This window comes from Archocentrus centrarchus, chromosome 7 (genome assembly GCF_007364275.1).
Source record: "Archocentrus centrarchus isolate MPI-CPG fArcCen1 chromosome 7, fArcCen1, whole genome shotgun sequence".
NCBI lineage: Eukaryota > Metazoa > Chordata > Actinopteri > Cichliformes > Cichlidae > Archocentrus > Archocentrus centrarchus.
Genome location: NC_044352.1, coordinates 6808192 through 6833358, shown reverse-complemented (window position 1 = coordinate 6833358; position 25167 = coordinate 6808192). Strand labels below are relative to the sequence as shown.

At 39.5% G+C, this 25167-nt stretch overlaps 5 protein-coding genes across 5 annotated transcripts; all 5 read right to left on the bottom strand.

The window, feature by feature from the left end:
* Positions 1–408: 408 nt before the first annotated feature.
* Positions 409–1368, bottom strand: LOC115783307 (P2Y purinoceptor 1-like). The gene has a single exon (XM_030734077.1). It carries the CDS (start codon positions 1366–1368, stop codon positions 409–411), a length of 960 nt encoding a protein of 319 aa, XP_030589937.1.
* A 2149-nt stretch (positions 1369–3517) lies between these two features.
* LOC115783303 (P2Y purinoceptor 1-like) lies at positions 3518–4477 on the bottom strand. The gene has a single exon (XM_030734071.1). The coding sequence runs from the start codon at positions 4475–4477 to the stop codon at positions 3518–3520; it is 960 nt and encodes a 319-aa protein (XP_030589931.1).
* A 6867-nt stretch (positions 4478–11344) lies between these two features.
* On the bottom strand, positions 11345–12672 carry LOC115783473 (P2Y purinoceptor 1-like). Its single transcript, XM_030734304.1, has one exon. The coding sequence runs from the start codon at positions 12652–12654 to the stop codon at positions 11599–11601; it is 1056 nt and encodes a 351-aa protein (XP_030590164.1). The 5' UTR covers positions 12655–12672; the 3' UTR covers positions 11345–11598.
* A 1024-nt stretch (positions 12673–13696) lies between these two features.
* LOC115783444 (P2Y purinoceptor 1-like) lies at positions 13697–15169 on the bottom strand. The gene has a single exon (XM_030734264.1). It carries the CDS (start codon positions 15147–15149, stop codon positions 14187–14189), a length of 963 nt encoding a protein of 320 aa, XP_030590124.1. The 5' UTR covers positions 15150–15169; the 3' UTR covers positions 13697–14186.
* Positions 15170–15848: 679 nt separating this feature from the next.
* ccn5 (cellular communication network factor 5) lies at positions 15849–24676 on the bottom strand. Its single transcript, XM_030733954.1, has 5 exons — positions 24545–24676; positions 23392–23608; positions 22745–22993; positions 17986–18227; positions 15849–17012 (listed from the first exon to the last, which is right to left on the bottom strand). The coding sequence occupies exons 1-5, from the start codon at positions 24605–24607 to the stop codon at positions 16725–16727; spliced, it is 1059 nt and encodes a 352-aa protein (XP_030589814.1). The 5' UTR covers positions 24608–24676; the 3' UTR covers positions 15849–16724.
* Positions 24677–25167: the final 491 nt, after the last annotated feature.

The window sequence follows — 25167 nt, the reverse complement described above, 5'->3', positions numbered from 1 at the left end:
TATATGAAATATGCATCATTTATTTTTTATTGCTATAATTGCTTGTGTGCTGCTTTATTACCATGAACATGGCACAGTAGTTCATGTTGAGGATCGCAAAACATTTGAGAATTAAAATATCATCAACTAGTTATTGATTTTGTCTTAGTCAAAGCCAATGAAATCATACACAGTGCAATTACAGTTAAAACAAAGACACATGGAGCTGGGTTATCTGAATGCAGTGGTTATTTAAAACATTTTCAACATGTGGCAACGGCATTATGATAAACACAGGAAAAAATTATGTATGTAGCCCTTTATGACAAAAATATTATCCAGAAAAAGAGTAGTTCAATAAAATACTTATAAAGCAGTCCTTATATCCAGCTGTAATTGAAAAAGTTAATAATTCATGTCAAAATCTTGTCAAACTTCTGTAGACTCTGTTTGAGATGCAGTCCGAAAATAAAAGGTCTGACGACACCGCCGGAGCAGCTGTCTGAGCTGAGCAGGAATATCTTTCACATGGAGGTAAACCAGGGGATTCAACACACTATTCAGACACACAAGACCACGACTTATCTGATGAGCACTGAAGACTCCTTCATCCCATTTTCGAGGCCTCCTGTTTTTTTTAATCAGAATTCTTGAATAAAGGTTGAGGTTCTTGAAAATATGATAGGGGATGTAACAAACCGAGAAGATAAGAATCAAGATGAACAACAACTTTAAGCTTCGTTCTTTCACCACTTTGTTGATGTTTTTTTTTCGGCAGAGAACAAGAGTCACATGTCCATAGCAGCCAAGTAAGATGCAGAATGGGATAACAAACCCAGTGAGTGTCCAGCCAACACTGTATTTCAGGTAATCCTCAATATACTCACTAGAGGTGGTATCGTAACATTTTCCAGTTTCATTTTTAAATTTTTTGGTGAAGAACATGTCTGGGAGACTTTGAACGCTCACCAGCAGCCAAACCATGACTGAGATGACCACAGAGTGAGTGACAGTTATTCTTCCCATCACCATTATTGGATGGACAATTACCAGGTACCTGTACACACTTATACAGGTGAGGAACCCAATGCTGCCATATAAATTCAGGTTGAAGCAGAATCTTGTGATCTTGCAGAAGGCATCTCCAAAGATCCATTTACTCCTCATAAAGTAGTACGCTGACAAAAATGGGAGTGTTGGCAGGAACAAAAAATTGGCAAGTCCGAGGTTCAAAAGAAACACATTAATGTGTCCAAGTTTCTTCCGTTTCTGCAGCAGCGACTTCAGGACCCATCCATTAGCTCCCAGACCAATGATGAACACAAAGATGTAACTTGTAGGCACAGTAATATGTTCATAGTATAAACGAATCCAGGAAGTTTTATTCATTCTGTTTCTTGAAATGAAGTCTGAACTTCTCTCCTCTGTGGCAAAATTAAAAGTGAAAGAAATGAATGAAAACAAGCTCCACTTATTCAGTCCTTCATATGTCATGTCCAAACTTGAAAATCCTTCATTTTGAAACATGACTGAAATTTCAGTTAAATGCAGACATTCATAAATCTATCTTAAGTCTCCCTCTGGTGGCTGTTTTTAAAGAGAACGCTTTTGGTTTTATATCTATGTTTTTCCACTAATACGAAATTAAACATCATCACATTTTCACACAAGTCTTAAAGAGCATAACTGGTAAACATTTAAAAGATGATTTCTGATGGGCAGGAAATTTGCATTAGAGGAATCCAGCCAAATATCACACAGAGCCATCAGGTGTCGCACAAGGGATATGACAAGGTAAGGCTTGTCAGTGTCAACAAGAACTAGTAATGCTACATTTAAACTGGAAGTCAGCATCACTCCATGCTATTGCAACAGATGGTTATGACACAATCCGGAGGGAAAAAGTAAAAATGAAACAAGTTTACTGGAAATCTTGTGAACTCAAGAACATCATTCACATCATAGATGCATCTACTAAAAATCTCATATGACTGATTCTCAGTGACCTTGACCTGAAGGCAAAGGTCAGAGGTCAAGTTCCAAAAAACTCTGTATCTATCGGCCTGACCTGTAGTGTCCTGGGTCCTTGTTCTTTAACAACTATTTAATTACAAATAACACAACCTTTTAAATACCATCTGAAAAACCAGTTGGCTGTGTTTCCCGTGCCGTTAACCCTCCGTTCGTACCAGCTTAAAGCCCTTTGTTACGTTTCACAAGACCGGTGGACTCAAATCCAGGACATAACCACTGGTAAACATTTAAAAGTTTATTTATAATGGGCAACAAATTTGCATCAGAGGAAACCAGCCAGATATCACAAACTTGGGCAGAGCTATAAATGCCAAAATATTCCACAGAGCCACAGGCCGAGACATGACAGGAATATCAAGGTTGACAAGAATTATGTTCACTAGGTATAAACTGGAAGTCTGTGTCACTGTGTGATATTACAACAGATGGTTATGATACAATGTGGAGAATAACAAAAGTAAAAATGAAACAAGTTTTCTGGAAATCTTGCGAACACGACAACTCGAGAATGATGTCACCAGGGATGTTCAAATTCACGACAGATGCAGCTACTCAAAATCTCGGACGACTTTGAATCTCACTGACTTTGACCTGAAGGTAAAGGTTCCACAATTTCCACAAAAAATGCTGCATCTATTGGACATTGGCCTGACCTGTAGTGCCCTGGGTCCCTGTTCTTTAACAACTATTTAATTACAAATAACACAACCTTTTAAATACCATCTGAAAAAAAGAGTTTGCAGTGTTTCCCATGCTGTTAACCCTCTGTTTTTATCAGCTTAAATCCCTCATCAGGGTTAACAAGAACTATAATTAGGCATAAACTGGAAGGCGGCATCACTGCATGCTATTACAACAGAAGGTTGTGAAGCAATCTAAAGAGGAACAACAGGGAAACTGAAATGACAGCCCGTTATATCAGCTCTGCAAACAAGGAGAGATGTGTGTGTGGTAAGGTATGCTGTCCTCACTCATAGTGGTATGAAAACATTACTCACCAACAGTGATTCTAACATACATGTACAAAGGTGACATAACCAATTATTATATTAGCTGTGGCTCCCCCTTTGCTATGCACAGTATGTAGGGTTACTCTTATATGAAATATGCATCATTTATTTTTTATTGCTATAATTGCTTGTGTGCTGCTTTATTACCATGAACATGGCACAGTAGTTCATGTTGAGGATCGCAAAACATTTCAGAATTAAAATATCATTAACTAGTTATTGATTTTGTCTTAGTCAAAGCCAATGAAATCATACACAGTGCAATTACAGTTAAAACAAAGACACATGGAGCTGGGTTATCTGAATGCAGTGGTTATTTAAAACATTTTCAACATGTGGCAACGGCATTATGATAAACACAGGAAAAAAGTATGTATGTAGCCCTTTATGACAAAAATATTATCCAGAAAAAGAGTAGTTCAATAAAATACTTATAAAGCAGTCCTTATATCCAGCTGTAATTGAAAAAGTAAATAATTCATGTCAAAATCTTGTCAAACTTCTGTAGACTCTGTTTGCGATACAGTCCGAAAATAAAAGGTCTGACGACATCCCCGGAGCAGCTGTCTGAGCTGAGCAGGAATATCTTTCACATGGAGGTAAACCAGGGGATTCAACACACTATTCAGACACACAAGACCACGACTTATCTGATGAGCACTGAAGACTCCTTCATCCCATTTTGGATGTGTCCCGTTATTGTTTTTCAGAACTCTTGAATAAAGGCTGAGGTTCTTGAAAATATGATAGGGGATGTAACAAACTGAGAAGAGAAGAATCAAGATGAACAACAACTTTAAGCTTCGTTCTTTCACCACTTTGTTGATGTTTTTTTTCCGCCAGAGAACAAGAGTCACATGTCCATAGCAGCCAAGTAAGATGCAGAATGGGATAACAAACCCAGTGAGCGTCCAGCCAACACTGTATTTCAGGTAATCCTCAATATACTCCGTAGAGGTGGTATGGTAGCATTTTCCAGTTTCATTTTTAGATTTTTTGGTGAAGAACATGTCTGGGAGACTTTGAACGCTCACCAGCAGCCAAACCATGACTGAGATCACCACAGAGAGAGTGACAGTTATTCTTCCCATCACCCTCATTGGATGGACAATTACCAGGTACCTGTACACACTTATACAGGTGAGGAACCCAATGCTGCCATATAAATTCAGGTTGAAGCAGAATCTTGTGATCTTGCAGAAGGCATCTCCAAAGATCCATTTACTCCTCATAAAGTAGTACGCTGACAAAAATGGGAGTGTTGGCAGGAACAAAAAATTGGCAAGTCCGAGGTTCAAAAGAAACACATTAATGTGTCCAAGTTTCTTCCGTTTCTGCAGCAGCGACTTCAGGACCCATCCATTAGCTCCCAGACCAATGATGAACACAAAGATGTAAATGCTAGGCAGAGTTTTATTTTCATAGTATGAATGAATCCAGGAAGTTTTATTCATTCTGTTTCTTGAAATGAAGTCTGAACTTCTCTCCTCTGTGGCAAAATTAAAAGTGAAAAAAATGAATGAAAACAAGCTCCACTTATTCAGTGCTTCATACGTCATGTCCAAACTTGAAAATCCTTCGTTCAGTTAAATGCAGACACTCATAAATCCATGTTAAGTCTCCCTCTGGTGGTTGTTTTTAATGAGAACGCTTTCAGTTTTATTTCTGTTTTTCCACAAATATGAAATTAAACATCTTCACATTTTCACACAAGTCTTTAAAGTAGGCAAAGAGACCCAAAACAGAAAAAAGACAGAAATATAATATTTGAGCAGGAAATTTGCATTAGAGGAATCCAGCCAAATATCACACAGAGCCATCAGGTGTCACACAAGGGATACGACAAGGTAAGGCTTGTCAGTGTCAACAAGAACTAGTAATGCTACATTTAAACTGGAAGACTGTGTCATTACCACAGAACTAGATGAAAGGATTGACAAGAAGAGGAGGTGGCAGACTGAGTGCAGGTGTGTGAACCAGAGGAAGGCCACAGTTAACACGAGTGGAGGAGACGTTGGTGGGGGTAGGCAGTGGAAAAGGCAAAAACTGACTCCTTCACTGACTCCAGTTGTTGTAAAGCAGTGGTTTTCACCCATTGGATCAGATTAAAATATATCGTGTTATGATTTTGTGCTGCTTTCTTCTTTATGCTGACAAACTGTTACTTCTATAGTTGTCAAACCTTTTAACCATTTCTACAGTAAAAGTAGCAATACCACGCTCTCAAAACACCTGACTATACATAAACTGTTTATGATTGCCAAATTTTATTTAGAGTATCAAACATTTGCAGAAAAATGTTCCCACACTGGTTTCACGTGGATCAAAATTACTGATTCAGATGTTTAAGGCTTGAGGTCATTTTAAATAGTTTCTATTCTGTCAGGATCCTGGGTCTGTGACCCGGCGTTTTCTGTTTTGGGCTTCAATTTTTATTATGTAAAGTCACTGTTTAACGGAGTTTTGTCCTTGGTTATAGTTTACTTGTATTTAATTCCTTGTTCTCTGCGTTCTCCGTGTCAACCCTGCGTTAATGTATGCTGTGTTGAATCTGCAGTCATCATATTCTATACGATCATGTATGTAGTGTGGCTGTTCTCTGAGGACCAAATATCTCTAAAAAAGTGTTTGTGCTGAGAAAAAAACGACAAATATATTAAATTATCTACATTAATTATTGGTGAAAAAATGAAAGTGATGCATTCACAAAACCATTGTTTAACTTTAGCACATTCAGTCAACTGAGTGATTTCTCAGAGATGATAATCTGAACTTGTTCATGGTGCAGGCTGCACCTGTTCAGCCTGCCTTTTTTATTAAATGTGGCATGACCTGTGTTGACATCACTTCTCCCTGATCAAGGCTTTCATTGCTAATGTTAAACAAGTTTCTTTACAAGCCACATTTCCCCATCCAAACAGCAATTTACTGCATGCTTTTTAAACATCTATACACACACACATACAGATTTATGAAGGCCTTATAAGTAAAATAAAGAAATGACCTGTTTTACAAGTATCTTTATCACTGTGTTACTGTATCTACAGTATAATCAACCCAGTCCTTTTTGGTCACGTCAAATTTCTTTATAGAGCTGTGATATTATATTTGTTGCACCTTCTGCTGCCCCCGTGGCCAGATCTCAGGGTAAAAATGTTTTACCCTGATAAATGAAGAAAAAATAAAATTCACTTTGCCAAAACATGACTGCAGCATCTACCTGTGACAGGAGTGTTTTTTTCTCGCTCTAAATGAATTCATATCATTAATGACAGATATGTTTGACAGATTAAAGGCCAAAAAGGAATTTACACCAGTTTACAACAGCAAATCACTGATTTATTTCTATTTATTTATTTATTGGCACGACACCGTTTAAAAGGCGCGCGAGAGAGATGCTGTGTCAGCTCCAGCTGCAGGTGTTTTTTTTTTTTTTTGGTTTTTTGAAGCAGCTTTATTTTAAAACAAGTATACAACAATCACATGAATGAGGTATACAAAACAATATGATAATTAAGCAACAAGGAAAGATCCAGCTGCAGGTGTTGCTGCAGGTGAGGTGTGTCGCGTTGTTAGGGACAACCTTAACCCTTTGCGAGCTGTGAGAGACGACACCTACGATCCGGTTTGGAACCCTGTCCGTTTATTAAAATGTTCCCCCTCCCTTTTCCGTTACATGACCCACACAACAAGTGTTCCTACCCCTTAACTGAGCTGATACTACAAGGTGGAGCGTCATCAGGGTCAAGAGCAACATGTTCTTTTCAATAGCAGCAAAATCCCCAGAACGGTGGTTGCACTCACCAGCGCTAACTGCTGTATACCGCTTCGTTTGCGCAATGGTGCTGCCAACCATGACCTCCTGCAGAGCTGGGAAGCGTGTGGTACAGGGCTCCGTCTGTGACCCCTCGGTGCAGAAGTGAAGTCTGGACGTACTATGTACACAGAACAGAGCGCCGGTGGAGGATTTCAGCTTTCTGGCCTATCTCAAAGAGTCTCCAAAAGTCACTGAAGTCACTGGGAAAAGTTGCTAAATTTCTCACAAACAAAATAAAACAAAAACAAAAAAAGTAGCTACGGGTCCTGAAAAGTCGCTAAGTTGGCAACACACAGCATGGGCTGTGATTGGTTAATCGTTCAATCTTCTTCCTTTTCAGGTTTTGAAGCAGTTGGCAGACATGTTACACGACACTGCCTCCATGAGTTAAAAAGAGGAGTTGCATGCTGAATTTTTTTCAGTGCCAAAAATATAACACATGTATAGACAAGACACGCGGTCCATGTTTGGTCCATGGGTCATAGTTTGGACACCCCTGATTTAGAGCAAAATCTAAAGCCACTGTCCTGCTACTGTAGATACAGCTCACCAAGTGTGTATTTGTCATACCTGTTAAGTCTCCCGTTTTTGCCAGGAAACTCCTGTATTTTACCCCTCTGTCCCGCCCTATTTTTATTTTCCTGTAAATTTCCTGTATTCTTATATAATGATTTTCAAAAGTGCTGCTCTAAACTGAATTCTGTCACTAGCCTCGCGCAAACTGCCACCTGCAGTAGCCTGGGTGGCAGTTCTGGCAAGGTTAGTGCCGACAGCCGGTGTTGTGCCAAAAAGGGATCGTCTGCCAGAAAGTGATTTTTGATGTTTCTATGTGCTTTTATGTGTATTGTATTTGCTCATATTGGTGAATAGAGCGTAGTCAATAGGATTTATGAAGGGCTTAGATATAAAATGAAGAAATGACCTGTTATTCAAGTATGTTTATGACTCTGCATTATTGCATGTACATTATAATAAATCCAGTCCTCTTTGGTCACTTAAAATATCTTTATAGAGTGTAATGTCATATTTGTTCTGATTTCTGCTGCCCTCTTGGCCACATATCTCTTTAAAAAATCTGGCCAATCACAGTTTTTACCCTGATAAATAAGGAATATATAAAAGTTGCTGCCAAAAACTGATTGCAGCTTCTACCTTGTGACATAAATGTTGTTTCTTACTCAAAATGACTTGATATCATTCACGAGAGATATGTTTGACATATTTTTCACAGATTATAGGTCAGCAAGTCATTTACAACAGTTTAAATATGGACAATCACTTTTTGGCAGACGATCACTTTTTGGCACAACACCCCAACCCCCGAACCTCACTTAAACACCCAGCCTGCCTACCCGCTCCCTCTGCTCCCATCCCCGGACCTCACTTCGGCCTTTATCAACCTTTGAGACAGGGGACAGCGAGTTTTCTTACACAAGTTGGCAACAGTGGCCCAGATAAAGGAAGAGGATTGAATGTAGCTAGCAGTTTTCGTTAAATTTAATATTCTAACATTAAACAATACGGGACAAAATTGAATGTAATGAATGAACAAAATGTAATGTGGGTCTACACTGTAAACCCGGATAAGTTGAATCTACTTAAAAAAACCAAGGTAACTCGTTGCCTTAAATTTTTTAAGTAATGAAACAGTTCATTTAACTCAGCCTGTTAAGTAAGCACTACTCCATTTCCAATTGAACTAAATTGTATGTTCTAATTGACCAACTTATCTTTTATAGTTCATGAAAAAATAAAATGTCTTTTGATCGATCAATTCCCCTATCCTTTTCATGGTTGTGTGGGGGGTGGTGGGGGCTGGAGCCTATCCCAGCTGACAAGGCAGTAAGATGTAGGGTACACCCCCGTACAGGTCACCAGCCTGTTGCAGGGCTGACACAGACAACCATTCACACCTGTGGGCAATTTAGAGAGACCAATTAACCTGACCCCAGTAACTGCATGTCTTCAGATTGTGGGAGGAAACCGATACAGAAAGAACATTCAAACTCCACACAGCAAGAGTCCCAGGCTAAGGTGGAATTGAACCCAGACTATCAGATAGCTATTCTACCTGTGAGGTAGCACTGCTAACCATCATGCCACCATGCAGCTGCGCATTAATGCAGTCTGTTAAAACTGGTATAAACGAGATTTTTAGCAGGTGCAAAACTTGATGATATTAAGTTGTTTGAACTCAAACACATGATTACAATAAGATAGACCATCACAAAGTACAGTCTACTCACCACTAACAAGTAATGTTCACATTCTAGGCAATTTTAAGTAATATGAACTCAATATTTTGAAGTGGAATCAAAATCTGGGTTTACAGTGTAGGCAAAGCATTAAAGTTAATAAGTTTTTTCAAAAAGTTTACTTGTAGTTCTAAACATATTTATGATGGGGTTTTTTCTACACTATTTGTCTCTCCAAAGATGTTTTTCCTGTCTCCTACAGCCTCGATTGCACTACATGCAAATGACCAATTATGCAAATTAGGCGATTACGTCATAGCGACTTCTATTTTCAGCGGTGGAAAATTTTCCGTGTTTTTAAATACACAACTTGACAGGTATGGTATTTGAGTGCCTTTGAATGACTTCTCAAACATGCAGTTACACCCTGTTTGAGTATTTCATGCTAACTATGATCCAAAAACACATGACCTCGTCAGTGATTGTAAAACATGCTAAATATGAAACTCGGCCTCAATCTAACACTGTGTGAGTACTGCTGTTGTAAGTGGCAGTATATTTACATCAGAAATCAGATATCATTAGCAACTGGCTGTTGATCTTGACTCAGTCAAAGATAGTTAAAAAGTTGCAAATCTGTTTACTAACACAGATCACCTACAGCCTTTCACTGACATGCTTTAAACCAGTGTTTTTCAACCTTTTTTGAGCCGAGGTACATTTTTTCATTGAAAAAAATCACGAGGCACACCACCAGCCAAAAATGTTTAAAAAATGATACTCTGTAGCCTATATTAACAATATAGTCATTCTTATCAAAGTGTCTTGAATAGGAATCAAATAAACACAAAAAAGAACTTTATCATATAATATATATCTTCTTCCAAATAAAAAGTGCACTTAACATGTCCACTTCAAAAACACAGCTTGAACATAACAAATGCCACAACAATGTGGTCTTATAGTAGAAAACTTCAGTGTTCTGCAAACTCTAATTCTGTCCAAAAGCATTCTATTACCAGGAATAACACAACAGAACAATACATGAGATAGAGGCAAGCTCACAGCTAATGCCAGTTTAATATCATCATCTTGCATAAGACCCCGAACAATGTTTTAACGGATGAAGGTTATTGTTAACTATAACCCTGTACCACCGAACATGTCATAACCAGCTTGTACTTCAAAAGTACCGCCGTTCGCAGAGTTACGGCAACAATTGCCGTAATAACACCACAGTAATACTCTATATTGGTTGTGAAGTGCAGTTTCTCAGCTTTCATAAACCGTTTGAATTTTTCCGATAGGACGGTATTACAGTAACTCAGTGGTTCTCAAATCCAGGCCTCGTGGCCCAGTGTCCTGCAGGTTTTAGATGTGTCTCTGCTTCAACACACCTGAGTCAAATATAGAAGTCATTAGCAGGACTGTGAAGAACTTGACTACATACTGAGAAGGTAATTCAGCCATTTGATTCAGGTGTGTTGGATCAGGGACACATCAAAAACCTGCAGGACACCGGGCCATGAGACCTGGATTTGAGAACCACTGCAGTAACTCAAAGTTCCTTTGATCAGCCGCCTCAGGCTCTGTGCTAACCAGCTGTTCGGCTAGTAGCAGCGATCGCCCGGCAGTATAGTTATAATATGTTTGCTGTGTGAGCGTTTCAGATGGCTCTCATGTTGCAAAACTACCGCTGTGACCTGTCGGTCTGGGCATTTAACCGGTGCTTTGCATGCCTCCAGTTTCTTGCTGTGGGGTTTTAAAAATGATTGTGGTGAAGGAGTCGCTCTCATGCCTCCTAGTGACGACACTCCCTGGCCAATCAGTGGCATGCTGTCCTCCGCGTCACATTGTATCGCCTCGGATCGCAAAGTGTACCTGATTCTAATGGAGATGCCGTCAAATCGCGGGGAGTCGTTCCGTATGGAAACGCAGCTCAATTCTCTTGTCTCTATGTACAACGCTACCTGCTGCTGTCTAGTCTAGTGATATGGAAGAGTATTACATGATTATGCTCCCAGTCACTACTACAGCACAGAGACTCGTGGCATATTACGTGAAACTGGATAATTTCCCACGGCACACCTGACGATCTCCCACGGCACACTAGTGTGCCGCGGCAGACTGGTTGAAAAACACTGTTTTAAACTACCATAGAAACTGCATTCCATTGGGTTTTAGTCATTCTCTGATTACATGATCTTCACTTCACAGACCTGTAATAACAAAGAGACGTGGAGCAGTTTCTTCTGAATGCACTGTTTATTTGTAACAATTTCAACACAGGCCTACAGCAATGTGGCAAACACAGAAACAAAAGAATCTTTGCAGGCCGTTACGGCCACTGTTTAGAACAGATCACAGGTCCTTCATCCAGACAGCAGTCAGATTGTGCAATATTCAGCCATGATCAATACCTACTAAAACAAAAATATGCATGTATATACACTATCATTCCCACTGCACTTTATATACAAAGAAAAAAAATCTTTGATTCTGCCTTTTTTTAGATGACAAATAACAAAGTCAAAGTCAGCAATGAATTAATGTTCAAATCTTGTTAATCTTGTGCAGACTGTGTCACAGGCGTACGGCCGTAGCTTGATATAGTCAGACGATCAAACATTCGACGAGATCGCCGAAGAAACTGATTGAGCTGAGCGGGAATATCCACTATATGGAGGTAAACAAGAGGGTTCAAAACACTATTCAGACACACAAGACCGCGACTTATCTGATGAGCACTGAAGACTCCATTATTCCATTTAGGGCATATGCTCTGTTTTCTCAGTCCTCTTGAATAAAGGTTGAGGTTCCTTAAAATATGATAGGGGATGTAACAAACCGAGAAGAGAAGGATCAAGATGAACAACAAGTTTAAGCTTCTTTGTTTCACAACTTTCTTAATGGTATTTGTGTGACAGAGAACAACGGTCACATGTCCATAGCAGCCAAGTAAGATGCAGAATGGGATAACAAACCCAGTGAGTGTCCAGCCAACACTGTATTTCAGGTAATCCTCAATATACTCACTAGAGGTGGTATGGTAGCATGTTCTGTTTACATTTGAATTAGTTTTGTTTGTGGATGTTTTGGGGTAGAACATGTCTGGGAGACTTTGGAGACTCACCAACAGCCAAACCATGACTGAGATGACCACAGAGTGGGTGACAGTCATTCTTCCCATCACCCTCATTGGATGGACAATAGCCAGGTACCTGTCCACACTTATACAGGTGAGGAACCCAATGCTGCCGTATAAATTCAAGTTGAAGCAGAATCTTGTGATCTTGCAGAAGGCATCTCCAAAGATCCAGTCACTGTTCATTAAGTAGTACGCTGACAAAAATGGGAGTGTTGGTAGGAACAAAAAATTGGCAAGTCCGAGGTTCAGAAGAAACACATTGTTTCCAACTTTCTTCTGTTTCTGCAGCATTGACTTCAGTACCCATCCACTAGCTCCCAGACCAATGATGAACACAAGGATGTAAATGGCTGGTAGGAATTTGTTTTCGTAGTCAGACTCAATGGATGTACAGTTTCCAGTCATTCTTTTTCCTGAAATGAAGCCTGTACAACCTCTCTCCTCTGTGGCAGAATTAAAAGTGAAAGGCATGAAAGGAAACAAGGCATACTTGTTCAAAGGCTGGTCATGTCCCTACTTGAAAGGCTGCACCTTGAAACATGTGTTTGAGATATCTAATATCTGTGCAGCACCCTGTGCATTATGCACATAAACTTTGCCCATTTGCTTGCTTGTGCACATCAACTCTTCCCTTTTATATCATTGGAAAAGCACTACACAAACATATCTGAGTTTTCATGGTGAAAATATAGTCATTTCTAAGAGTAAACATTCAGCTAAACACGTTTTTTTTTTCAAGGTGAACTTGGTTTAAACATAATATACCATGTCATGATCTGTGAGTCCTGATGGTTTACTTTGAGATTTTTGGAGTTTTTAAGATAAGAGAAGATAAGTTAAAACTTTAATGATCCCACAATGGGGAAATTTGTATATTACAGCAAATACACTACACAATAGTTTGCTTTTCATTATTATTATTATTATTCCAGAGCTTTAGTTTTGATTACTATTGTAGTTTGAATTTTGCTCCCTGATTATTCATGCATTCTGAGTTCGGTTAGAATTATTATTTTGTTTTGAATTCATGTTTTGATGTTTATTTATTTAGGATGCCGGTTCAAATTCCTGGACTTGCATGCACTTGCATAGAAAAAAATTCCATGGACTGAAGACCACTGGGAATCTGAATCCATTGGGGGAAAGCACCAGAAGAACCCTCAGAAAATTGAGGTGGGAATGGTGAAGTGCTGCCACCTGTCTCCACTCTCATTAGCACCACTGTGGGCCCTTGAGCAAGTCCCTTGTGTGATGGGTTAAATGCAGAGACTGAATTTCACTGCATGTATGTGACAAAGTTGTTCTTCTGATTTCAGCCTCCACAGTGTCTCCCTGTGTCTTGCAGTTTAGTTGCTGTCTTTTGTCTCTTCTTTAGGTGCCCCATTCAGTTCACTGATAGCTGTAGTTTTATCAGTGGTGACTGATTACATTAAAATACATTATAAATAAACATTAGGTGGAGAAAAAGCCATTTATTTTCCTGAAATATAAAAATAAAAAGACACACTTTAGGAAAAAGAACACTAACTTTGCACTTGTTACTAAAAAAAAGAAAATATACAAGAAATGTCTTCAGTTTTTCTTTGGCAGCACAACAAGAATGAGGAGGCTCGGTTTAAATCTTCACTCTGACAAATATTCCTGTTCAAAACCCCTCAAAGATATGAAAACAACTTTACTTTAAGGGTGTATACATGCCTGTGATGTGCTGTAAATGTCAACCAACTGTTAACAGTGAAGCATACATAATCATATCCTGTTTTTTTTCACACATTCATGCTGCAAACCTCCAGTGCTTGACACTTTTGATCACAAATGCAATGCACTGTCCCTGCAATATATTTCAGAAAGTAAAAAAGCAACACTCAAGAGTTTTTGTTTGCTTCTTTCTTACACGACCTTTGAGCATATTAAAAGCAACATAAATCATACAACAGATCCAAAACCCTCACCCAGTTCAGTAAATATGCTGCAGCCTCAGATGATGCAATAATCAGCACATTTTACGTATGCACGACTGAAGTTTGGGTAGAGGTATATAGACTCATGACAGCTTGTCGAGTTTGCTGGAACAGTTGTCTGAACTGGGAACAAATATCTTCACTTAGATGCAGGTAAACTAGAGGATTGAGTGCACTGTTCAGACACACAAGGCCACGACTTATCTGCTGAGCAATGTAGACTCCATTAGACCATTTATGACACATCCCCTGAATTACATCCCGTCTCGACCAGAGGTTGAGATTTTTAAATACATGATATGGGATGTAACAAACAGAGAACAGTAGAATCAAGATGTACAACAACTTTAAGCTTCTTTGTTTCAGTACCTCATCAATGTTATCGTTACGGCAGAGAACGGCAATCATGTGTCCATAGCAGCTCAGAGTGATGAACAATGGGATAAGGAAACCGGTGAGTGTCCGTCCCAAGCTGTATTTCAAATAATCTTCGATATGTTGGTTAGAAGTTGTATCAAAACATTTCTCAGTTCTGTTCATGGATGCTTTGGGGTAAAACATATCTGGAAGGCTTTGAGCACTCACCAGCAGCCAAACTGTGACTGAGATAGCCACAGAGTAAGTGACCCTTATTCTTCCCATCACTCTCATTGGATGGACAATAGCCAGGTACCTGTACACACTTATACAGGTGAGGAATCCAATGCTGCCGTATAAATTCAGGTTGAAGCAGAATCTTGTGATCTTGCAGAAGGCATCTCCAAAGATCCACATATCATTCTTGAAGTAGTACACCATCAAAAAAGGGAGCGTGAGCAGATACAAAATGTCTGCAAGTCCAAGGTTGAAAACAAGAATGCCGATATTCCCCAGTTTCTCCCATTTCTGCAGCAATGACCTCAATCCCCATCCATTAGCTACCATGCCAATGATGAAAACTAAAATGTAGACAGGCGGCAGGAATTTTCCTGTAAAGTCAAAGCTGATACAAGTACTGTTCACCATCTCTTTGACAGCAGTTAATCAGTTCCTCCTTCTCGGTGACTGATGTTGTCGTTATGGCTCAAAAGATTTAAACCACACATGTATTCAGACTTCCTGTGTTTTACCTGTGGTCTGTGAGATCACTGTAGGATTTTTTTTTTACTTTTATTGAAAACAGGAAAACATAACCATGTTGTGCAGAAGTGACAGTTTTCATAAGACTTGCAAGTTTATATGCTCTTTTGTTTGCCCCCACCCTGATAAAAACGAGCTGAGAAGTGGAAACTTTTTCAGCTCTAGTTTTGTCGCCTCTGCTTCCAACACTACTCTGAATCTGTGGGTTTTCAGCATTTATGTTTTGCACATTCTGCAGTGTGTCTCTCTGTCATGCAACCCCTAGAAATTCTCTTGAATGGGAATGAGAATGTTATGCAAGGGAAAACAACAATAAAGTTAGCTTGTGCAAGCAGTTTCAAAACTTACATTTGCAAACTCTTATAGATACCACCCACACACCTTAATATTGTTGCAGGCCAAGCCTCCCTACCCCCACCCCAAGTGGCAGTGGGCTATCCCATCCCATCCTACCACAAAAACTGTTCAGGAATGACTCGAGGAACACATATTATAAAATGTTTTATACAATGTAACTATTTATTTTCATCTTAAAAAATAACCTAAAATATTATAACTCTATCACAAAATCCAGTGGGAATAAAAAATACAGGGCATACTTTAAAAAAAAAAACACTGTACAGGATCTCTTTACAGTTATTTACACCAAAATAATACATCGAAGTGCAATGTCACAAACAAAACTTTACAAAGCTAAAAGCTGCATTGCGCACGTCAGAGAATATCTCTGCAAAACATGTCATTGCAAAAGCTGTAATCATTCTCTGGGACATGTTTTTAAACGAATTTACAGTTTTTACATCACTGAAAGTTGAATGTATAAACATAAGTTGCCAGTTAGCAATATCAGTCAATTTTTAAAACTATTTTTATGACCAGTTAATATCATGGTCACGTGTCCTTAAGTTATAATATAGACTTCTTTTTGCAGGTAAGAATTCAACAGACTTGCACAAGTTTAATTTAACCCACTTGCCCAAAACTGAATTGCAGTTTAGTTCAGTGTTTTCCATTTAAGGTACATTTCAAAAACTGACCCAAACTTCAGCCTAAAGAGCTGGAAAAAGTCAAGATGTTTTGAGTGATTTTAAAATATTATGTTTGGCATCCAAAGCAATATATTATCAGGAATCGCTCTACTTGCAAACTCCGGGAGGAACGAAAAAGCCAAATCAGTGCATTTCTTTAAAATTTATCCTAACTTGCTTCTTTTTGACTCTTGGATGAAGTCGAGAACTGGCAGAATGATGCTTTCTAGAAGTTGTGAGCTGTGAATAAGTGTGGGCATATTTAGTCCCTGTATGAAGCGCAATATTCATCCAAACTCAGTCACAGTTTTCGAAAATGGTAATATTCTCTTTTCAAGATCCATTCTTTGTTCATGTCAAGCCATCTGTAGATGCTGAATCAGTCACTAGAGTCTTAATATTCTTAGTGAGTCAGTGCTCTTATGCACACTGATCAGGGTCTGTATCCCCACAGAGCTGGATTGGTGAAAGGTGCATAGGGGCAGTTATTATGACAGACACATGAGTGGATCATCATCACAGCTCGCTGCAGCATTCTGCCAGTGGGACATCTGAAGGTCACCTCAGCAGTGCTGGTTTGGTGCGGTGTGCAGCATCGAGAGTCGGTGCACTGGCCGCAGTAACGGACCTGGTAGGCGCGAGTGCTGTAGCAGCCCTGGTGAACTAGCCGAATGGGCCCCGGTGACGTGTAGCTGGCCTTGCAGTGTCCTTTCTGTCCCCACTGAAATAACAGCAAGAAGAGGAAAAAGCAGATCAGTGCAATGATCTGGTGAGGCTGAAGGTTTCAAGATGTCTGATTGGGTACTGATTAGGCTACATTTGGTCTAGACTTTTCAGTGACTACCTGTTTGAAGAAGGTTTAAACACATTTTGAAGAACAGAATACAATAGCAAAATGTATTCTAAATATACATGCAGATTTTGACCTTTATAGTCTTGATGCCTTTATGGCTTTTATCTGCATATCACTACCATAACTTAATTAGCATACCTTAACCATAACGCTATTTCTAGTAATGAACATAGGCCTAAATTTTGTAGGATTAAATCCTGCAAAATATCTGGTCGTGATAACTATAATTCAGCTAAGCTATGGTGACAATAGTGGCTGTAGAAAAAAGTATTTGGGGTATGGTTATGTAACACAAACACCAGTTTAAGGTCAGGGAAAGGTGGTAGTTAGAGTTAATTAAAGAATAAACACTGACTGCAGAAAGGCCAGCTCCACTCTGCTGCATCACAACCCCACAATATTTCTGTGACTAATGAGAACAACTTCGTAAAAAGTTGTTTTTTTTTCTAGCACTTTTAACATTCAACTGTTTTCTTAGTGTAGTCTGGATCTAGAGGAGTCCCCTCCCCCCAGTGATGAAAATAAAAGCTGTTTCAGTAACTTTATATGTGAAAAGGTCTGCAGACTACAGAAATGAAAACACAAAAAGGAACTGCTCTCTTGACATTTCTTTGTGGTATTTAACCAGACAGTTTGTTATCAGGTGTTTACATATTTATCTCTAAATCTTACTTTTACTTTCTGATATTGTGTTAAAAATCAATGCATGCCAGAAAAAAACCTGAACCACTCTGTGATTCTGTTGAACTCTCGCTTTCCAGCTGTGAAAGGAGCATGTGTAAAACTGAAAACAACGGTCAAATCTGAAGGCATGAATACATGTGGTTTTGTGAGCACTCACCGTGGGCTTCCTTTGGGAGGGCTGAAAACTGTGGCAAGGCCGCACCTTACAGAGGCGAGTTTCTATTTGCAGCTTGCAGGCAGGATTCAGATTAGAAACCCGCGTGGAGACCCCAGCCCCACAGCTCTGGGAGCAGGCACTCCACTGGGTGCTCTGCTCTGTGCAAGTGGAGGCAGGTGAAAACTTTTTCTTTGGAAGGGGATGCTTCTGCAGAGATGGCCATAACTTATCCGGTCTCATTGCTGGAGGAAAAACCACACAAAACAATGAGCAGATTAAGAGGAACATTCAAAGCCAAAGTTACTCTTGCTTTAAGTAGACAATTATGTGATTCCAAGCTTGGTGAAATTTTTGATTAATTAATAGAAGAGTTTGGTACTCATTAACTTTCTTAAGTTCAAGTTTTCTTTGTTTTGTTTTGTGTTGGTTTTTTAAAGCCTGTTTTCTTAGTGTAGTTTAGCATATACATTATATACATATGCATATATTATGCATTATATGTCACTGTCACTTGGTGTTGGCTCTCACTGCGGTATTGTATCACTTCCTGTTCCTGTTTCGGAGCACAGTGTTTTGCTGTCTGTTAGCTGTTATATCTGTATAACTCGATTTATCTGGATAACAGGGGCGGACTGGCATACATTACTACACAATTTTCCAATTATTGATGCTTCAATCTTAAAAATGATCAATCAGTCTTTATTAGTTGGCTATGTACCACAGACCTTCAAGGTGGCTGTAATTAAACCTCTACTTAAAAAGCCATCACTTGACCCAGCTGTCTTAGCTAATTATAGGCCAATCTCCAACCTTCCTTTTCTCTCAAAGATTCTTGAAAGAGTAGTTGTAAAACAGCTAACTGATCATCTGCAGAGGAACGGTTTATTTGAAGAGTTTCAGTCAGGTCTCAGAATTCATCACAGTACAGAAACAGCATTAGTGAAGGTTACAAATGATCTTCTTAGAGCCTCTGACAGTGGACTCATCTCTGTTCTTGTCCTGTTGGACCTCAGTGCAGCTTTTGATACTGTTGACCATAACATTTTATTACAGAGATTAGAGCTTGCTATAGGTATTAAAGGTACTGCACTGCAGTGGTTTGAATCATATTTATCTCATAGACTCTAATTTGTTCATGTAAATGGGGAGTCTTCTTCACACACTAAGGTTAATTATGGAGTTCCACAGGGTTCTGTGCTAGGACCAATTTTATTTACATTATACATGCTTCCCTTAGGCAGTATTATTAGAAAGCACTGCATCAATTTTCATTGTTATGCAGATGATACTCAGCTTTACCTATCAATGAAGCCAGATGACACACATCAATTAGATAAACTGCAGGAATGTCTTAAAGATATTAAGGCCTGGATGACCTCTAATTTCCTGCTTCTAAATTCAGATAAAACTGAAATTCTTGTTCTCGGCCCCACAAATCTTAGAAACATGGTGTCTAACCAGATACTTACTCTGGATGGCATTACTTTGGCCTCCAGTAACACTGTGAGAAATCTTGGAGTCATTTTTGACCAGGATATGTCCTTCAATGCACATATTAAACAAATATGTAGGACTGATTTTTTGCATTTGCGCAATATTTCTAAAATTAGAAACATCCTTTCTCAGAGTGATGCTGAAATGCTAATTCATGCATTTATTACTTCTAGGGTGGATTATTGTAATTCATTATTATCAGGCTGTCCTAAAAGCTCCCTGAAAAGCCTTCAGCTGATCCAAAATGCTGCAGCTAGAGTACTGACAGGGACTAGAAAGAGAGAGCAGATTTCTCCCATATTGGCTTCTCTTCATTGGCTCCCTGTTAAATCTAGAATAGAATTTAAAATTTTTCTCCTCACATACAAGGTCTTGAATAATCAGGCCCCATCTTATCTCAAAGACCTCATAGTACCATATCACCCCAATAGAGCACTTCGCTCTCAGACTGCTGGCTTACTTGTGGTTCCTAGGATACTTAAGAGTAGAATGGGAGGCAGAGCCTTCAGCTTTCAGGCGCCTCTTCTGTGGAACCAGCTTCCAGCTTGGATTCGGGAGACAGACACCCTCTCTATTTTTAAGATTAGGCTTAAAACTTTCCTTTATGATAAAGCTTATAGTTAGGGCTGGATCAGGTGACCCTGAACCATCCCTTAGTTATGCTGCTATAGGCCTAGTCTGCTGGGGGGTTCACATAATGCACTGTTTCTTCTCATTCACCTTATGTACTTTGTTTATACTCCACTCTGCATTTAATCATTAATTGATTATAATCTCTGGCTCTCTTCCACAGCATGTCTTTCTCTCCCCTCAGCCCAACCGGTCGCGGCAGATGACTGCCCCTCCCTGATCCTGGTTCTGCTGGAGGTTTCTTCCTGTTAAAAGGGAGTTTTTCCTTTCCACTGTCACCAAGTGCTGATCATAGGGGGTCGTTTTGACTGTTGGGTTTTCTCTGTATTATTGTAGGGTCTTTACCCACAATACAAAGCGCCTTGAGGCGACAGTTTGTTGTGATTTGGCGCTATATAAATAAAATTGAATTGAATTGAATATGTATTGCAGTTGCTCGTGTATAGTGAGTTATCCCATCCAGGAACACTGCTTTTTCTAAATCTACACAACCACACTGCAGGTCCTAGATCTCCGATAGGCGGACTGCAGTCCCGATCCTGTTACTAAATTTGGAGCTTTTCTATTTTACTCTGCGTAATCTCTCTCATTATTACGGTAAGGTTATTTTAATCTGCGCAGCCTTTTCCAGTCATTGTACGTTCACGGGAAACACAAAGACCAATCGGGTGCATTGTAACTCAACCCACGTGGTGCTACTCAAACAATCAAATAATTTAATCAGAACCCGTGGGAAAAACAAAACTCAGCAAGGAGACGAGACGCAAAAGTCCGAAGAAGTCGTTTACATGTGGTTTACATGTGAAATGCAGCTCAGGAAAAAAGAAGAAAAGAGAAAACTCAAACTTTGTAACCTTTAAATTATTTTAAAAAACACTGTTTGAAGATAGTTCTTCCAAATGCTCTTTTTTTTTTATTATTTATGACTGCAATCCTTATATTATTTGAAAGGAGAAAATAACATTTAATTATTATGTTTTTATTAGCTTACCCTCCAGGTCTGTGTGAAAATTAATATAAAATTTTGATGAAATACTGTTGAATTATACTTTCTTTTGTTTGTCAGCCAGTTGTTAACTATATACACACTGATACGACTGTTAGACTACATCAAAATATATTGCATTGAATTATATCAGGACCTCCTTAAATCTTAAGTGAATACACCTGCTCTACAGGAATTCTTGCTGCTGAAGAGATTAATCGCTGCTGCAGTAAAACTGAAACGGTAGCAGTCTGAGACTGTATCCCCTCATCGAAGCTGAAAATTCCCTGCCTACCATGCAGGATTTGAGTCTGAGAAACCAGAAGCATATCTGAAATAGTTTGGTATATTTTGGGGAAAAACAAAATGATGACTCCCAGTTCTTATTTAAATTTGATATGTATACCCGAGAATATGATCCAAAGTGTCTAATCTCACACTGACAAAGAATTCTTCCAAATATTATTGAATCTGGATGTGGCTCAACTCCAAAAGTTAAATACTTCTAAGCTGGGCAAAGCCCCACCTCTGCTAAAATGTTCATGTAAATCTTTTTTCATAACTTTTAAATAATTCTGCTACCAAGCAGACAAATAAAAACAAACTCACCTCCTTGGCAAAGGTGAATTTTTATGTTCACCAGTGCAGAACAGAATCTGAGCAGCTGACTCCTCTCATTACTACAATACTTGCTGCAATATTTTTATGGGTGGACAGTCTCTTTATATCTCTACGTGACTTTAAGTGGAGTTTGAAAACCTTTGATCTAAAAGAAAGTAAACTGGATGCAGAATGAACTCACTCTGGTGGTGCATTTTCGTGCAAATAAAGCCCACTAAACTACCCTGCAGAAGTCATAATAACCAGCTGATTTTCAAGGATGACAGAGTAGGCTTTTATTTTTAAATCGAAGAACAAAATGTTCCTTTGCTGTTCTCATAACTTAGTTTGAGTCAGACACTGTTTGGAATTCCAGATGTTTTTAGACTGGCTTCATTTCCCTAACACCCATCTCGTGCTCGCACACTCCCCTTTTAATGAAGTAATGAAGTCTTGACATGGTTTCATATGTTTAATTATCGCACAGCTTTGGTTGTTGTTATGAAACTGGGAAACATGGTGACTGAGGGAAAAAAAAAAAACTATGTTTTGACCAAGAAAAATGTGGTTTATATTTGGATTCTGGGAGTTTTCCTTTGGCTTGACACACCCTGTTTAATACAGAAACACTCCAGTAAAAACTTCCAGACATGACCACCAGTGACAGAGCTCATAAAAAGGAATGAAGGGTTACATTACATATGGATTGATCATCAGTGAGCAACAGCTAAGTTATACTCTACATGAACATATGTCTGGCACTTGCATCCAGACACTGGAAAATATGTTGTAGACATCGAACTCTGATGTCAGGAAAAGTTAAAGGAATGATTAAACACTTTGGAAGTACGCATCTCAGGCTAGCTGGTTTTCCCTATTTCTAGATTCCATGCTAAACTGTACAGTCTCCATGCTCATGTTTATGTACAGGCATGAGAGCAGTGTCAGTCTTCTCATCTGATGTAAGGAAGTAAATATTTTCAAAATGCCATTTTCACCACCTGTAAAATATCAGTAAACATCTGCATCAGAGAGTCATGCATCCATTACCTGTAATTGCATCCTGAATAACTGTGTTTTCAAGGTTTTCACAGACCCATTCCTTGCAGCACTTCCCTGGTAGTCGGATGTGTTGCGGATTGGGACAGTCTGGAGTGGGAAGACGGGCATTCAAGGGACAAGCTGGAACGCAACTCAATCCTCCACCCCTGCAGTGGCAGTAAGTGTCACAGGAGGGCTGGAACGACTGCCCCTCCTGGTAAATGATGCCATTGACCTCACAGCCCAGAGTCTTCTGACCTGTTAGAAACACAGAATCCATCTTTGCTCAGCCATTGACATGGGAAACTTAATCAGGAAGCAGACGGATTAAGTTGGGTGAAAGGACCAGAGGAAAACAAGAGAGCGAGGCAAAGGCACAGGAGCTGCTGCCCCTGGAAGTGGTTACATAGCTTTATGGGAATGCAGGTCTCTTCACTGTGAAACAGAAGGAGACATTTTTCAATCTGGAGCGTTGCCTCTGCAATTTATCATGCTCAAAGGGCACTCATTACAGGAAATGCGCTAACAACAGCAGTTTTGAGTCCACTCGTCTGAGCAGACTCTAACAAGTGTTTGTTTATGTGTCCCAGTCATGCAAACTGGCTGAGGCAGACAGACACAGGCCTGGGTGTTTGCTTGTTAGAAGGGACACTCACTGACACACTCCCCAGGGAGTCCGGGAAAGCTGGCACTGTAGTCGCACTGAAGTCCCCTCAGACTGTCACAGGGAAGCATCTCAGTACAGGACTCTCCTAGTTGCCGGGCGCACACGTGGCAGCACCGGCAGCCATCCGGTACCAGGGGGACTCCTATGGGGCACTGAGGAGCAGGACCAGGGCAAAGGCATGGCCTGTCACACAGCTGGCACAGCACCTGGAGGAACAACACGGAAACAAGTTAGAAGATGATACAACAAAACCTAAAAAAGCTGAGAGACAAAAATCATCATAAATGGATGTTCTAATGTTAAAAAAAAATGTATTGCACCAAAATTATCACCCTCGTTTAAACAATCGTTCAGATTCCTAAATTTCCTTATGAAAACAAGGAAAGAAAATATTATGAGCATTCTCAGAAGCTGCATCGGTATCCAGAGCAGTAAGGCCAAACCACTGCTTCCAATTACACGTGTCTGATGGAGCCAAAATACTGGCAAAGTCTGGCCAAGTCCACTTTCACTTTACAAGACCAGCCTTCAAGCTTTTACGGTAAAATTACTGTAAACAAATACAGTCTGCGTCTATTCTAACTCCTTTATAACTGCAGAATAACACACTGCTGGGACTTACTTTCCTTACTTTTAATCAACTTTAAACCTTTAAGAAACATGATAATCCTGATCATATAAATGTTGTGTGTATTACAGTCTGTGTGATGAAGTTTAAATAGCAGTTTGATGACAAGTTAATTTTGATTTCACTTCCATTTCTGCCATTTGATAAACCAAATGAGTAATAAATAAATAAAACAATAACAGTCTTGCTGATCTAATACATCATATTTGAGCGCCTTTTCCTGATGGAAGGCTTCAATCAGTCTCACTATTGTTTCAAATCACTATAATAAAATCAAGCCAGATGCTTTCTTCCTTTCAGAAAAGATCAATAAATATACTAAATGAAAGAACTATTTTTTTAATGAATCAATAAATGAAAACACTCTGGTACTCTGGCTTACTTCTTCCTGGGCAGAAATTTATTGACCAATAAAGGAAGAAAACAAATAGTTTAACATTACAAACCTACAGTACTCTCTGATAAAAGTCTCACTCTGAACAGATTACTGCAAATAAGCTGGAGGAGGCCTCACCTGTGTAGCCACACACAGCAGTACAGCCAAAGCAATCACACAGTCACACAGTTGTCGGTCCATGAGGGCTCGTGTTGCTGATGGAGCTCGGTCTGTCTCACTGAACTGTGTGACGGTGTGGTGCGACCAGTGCAGCTGTTTGCTAACTGCTCCTTCTTGCGCCTGCTGACATTTATAAGGTCTGGACTCTGATGTCACGGGCTGACTACTGTGTAAACAGCAACTGGACTAGTATCAAATGTTTTACATTCCTCCTCCCTGCTGCCCATTTCCACTTCCAAACACACACTCTTTCCCCCTCTTTTTTCCTCTCCACCCTCTCTTTCCAGTCTTGTGGGGTTCTAAGTTTGCACAGCTTCACATGAGCTAAGGAGAGAAAAATACATTAGCGAGGTTGTCAACACGTCAAACAACTTTCAGGGCTTTTGTGGTAACAATTCTGATTTAAGTGGAGAAGACTTTAATGTAGCTGATGTTTTCACAAGCTGCTGGTCAGTCCGATATAGTTCGTCTTCTGACAGGATGGATATAGAGCAGATATTTCAGCTTTTCATTCCAAAATCCCTCAAATGCTTGTGAAGCCCAAATGTGTTTGGGGTCAGACTTAAAAGAGACTTAATCCT

Excerpts from the sequence above, each read along its gene's own strand:
- LOC115783473 (XM_030734304.1), bottom strand. The coding sequence starts at position 12,654 with ATGCCTTTCACTTTTAATTCTGCCACAGAGGAGAGAGGTTGTACAGGC.
- LOC115783303 (XM_030734071.1), bottom strand. The coding sequence starts at position 4,477 with ATGAATAAAACTTCCTGGATTCATTCATACTATGAAAATAAAACTCTG.
- LOC115783307 (XM_030734077.1), bottom strand. The coding sequence starts at position 1,368 with ATGAATAAAACTTCCTGGATTCGTTTATACTATGAACATATTACTGTG.
- LOC115783444 (XM_030734264.1), bottom strand. The coding sequence starts at position 15,149 with ATGGTGAACAGTACTTGTATCAGCTTTGACTTTACAGGAAAATTCCTG.
- ccn5 (XM_030733954.1), bottom strand. The coding sequence starts at position 24,607 with ATGGACCGACAACTGTGTGACTGTGTGATTGCTTTGGCTGTACTGCTG. Across the intron at positions 18,228-22,744 it reads TATTCAGGATGCAATTACAG|CAATGAGACCGGATAAGTTA; the intron begins GTAATGGATGCA and ends TTTTTCCTCCAG. Across the intron at positions 17,013-17,985 it reads CCTCCCAAAGGAAGCCCACG|TGGGGACAGAAAGGACACTG; the intron begins GTGAGTGCTCAC and ends CTGTTATTTCAG.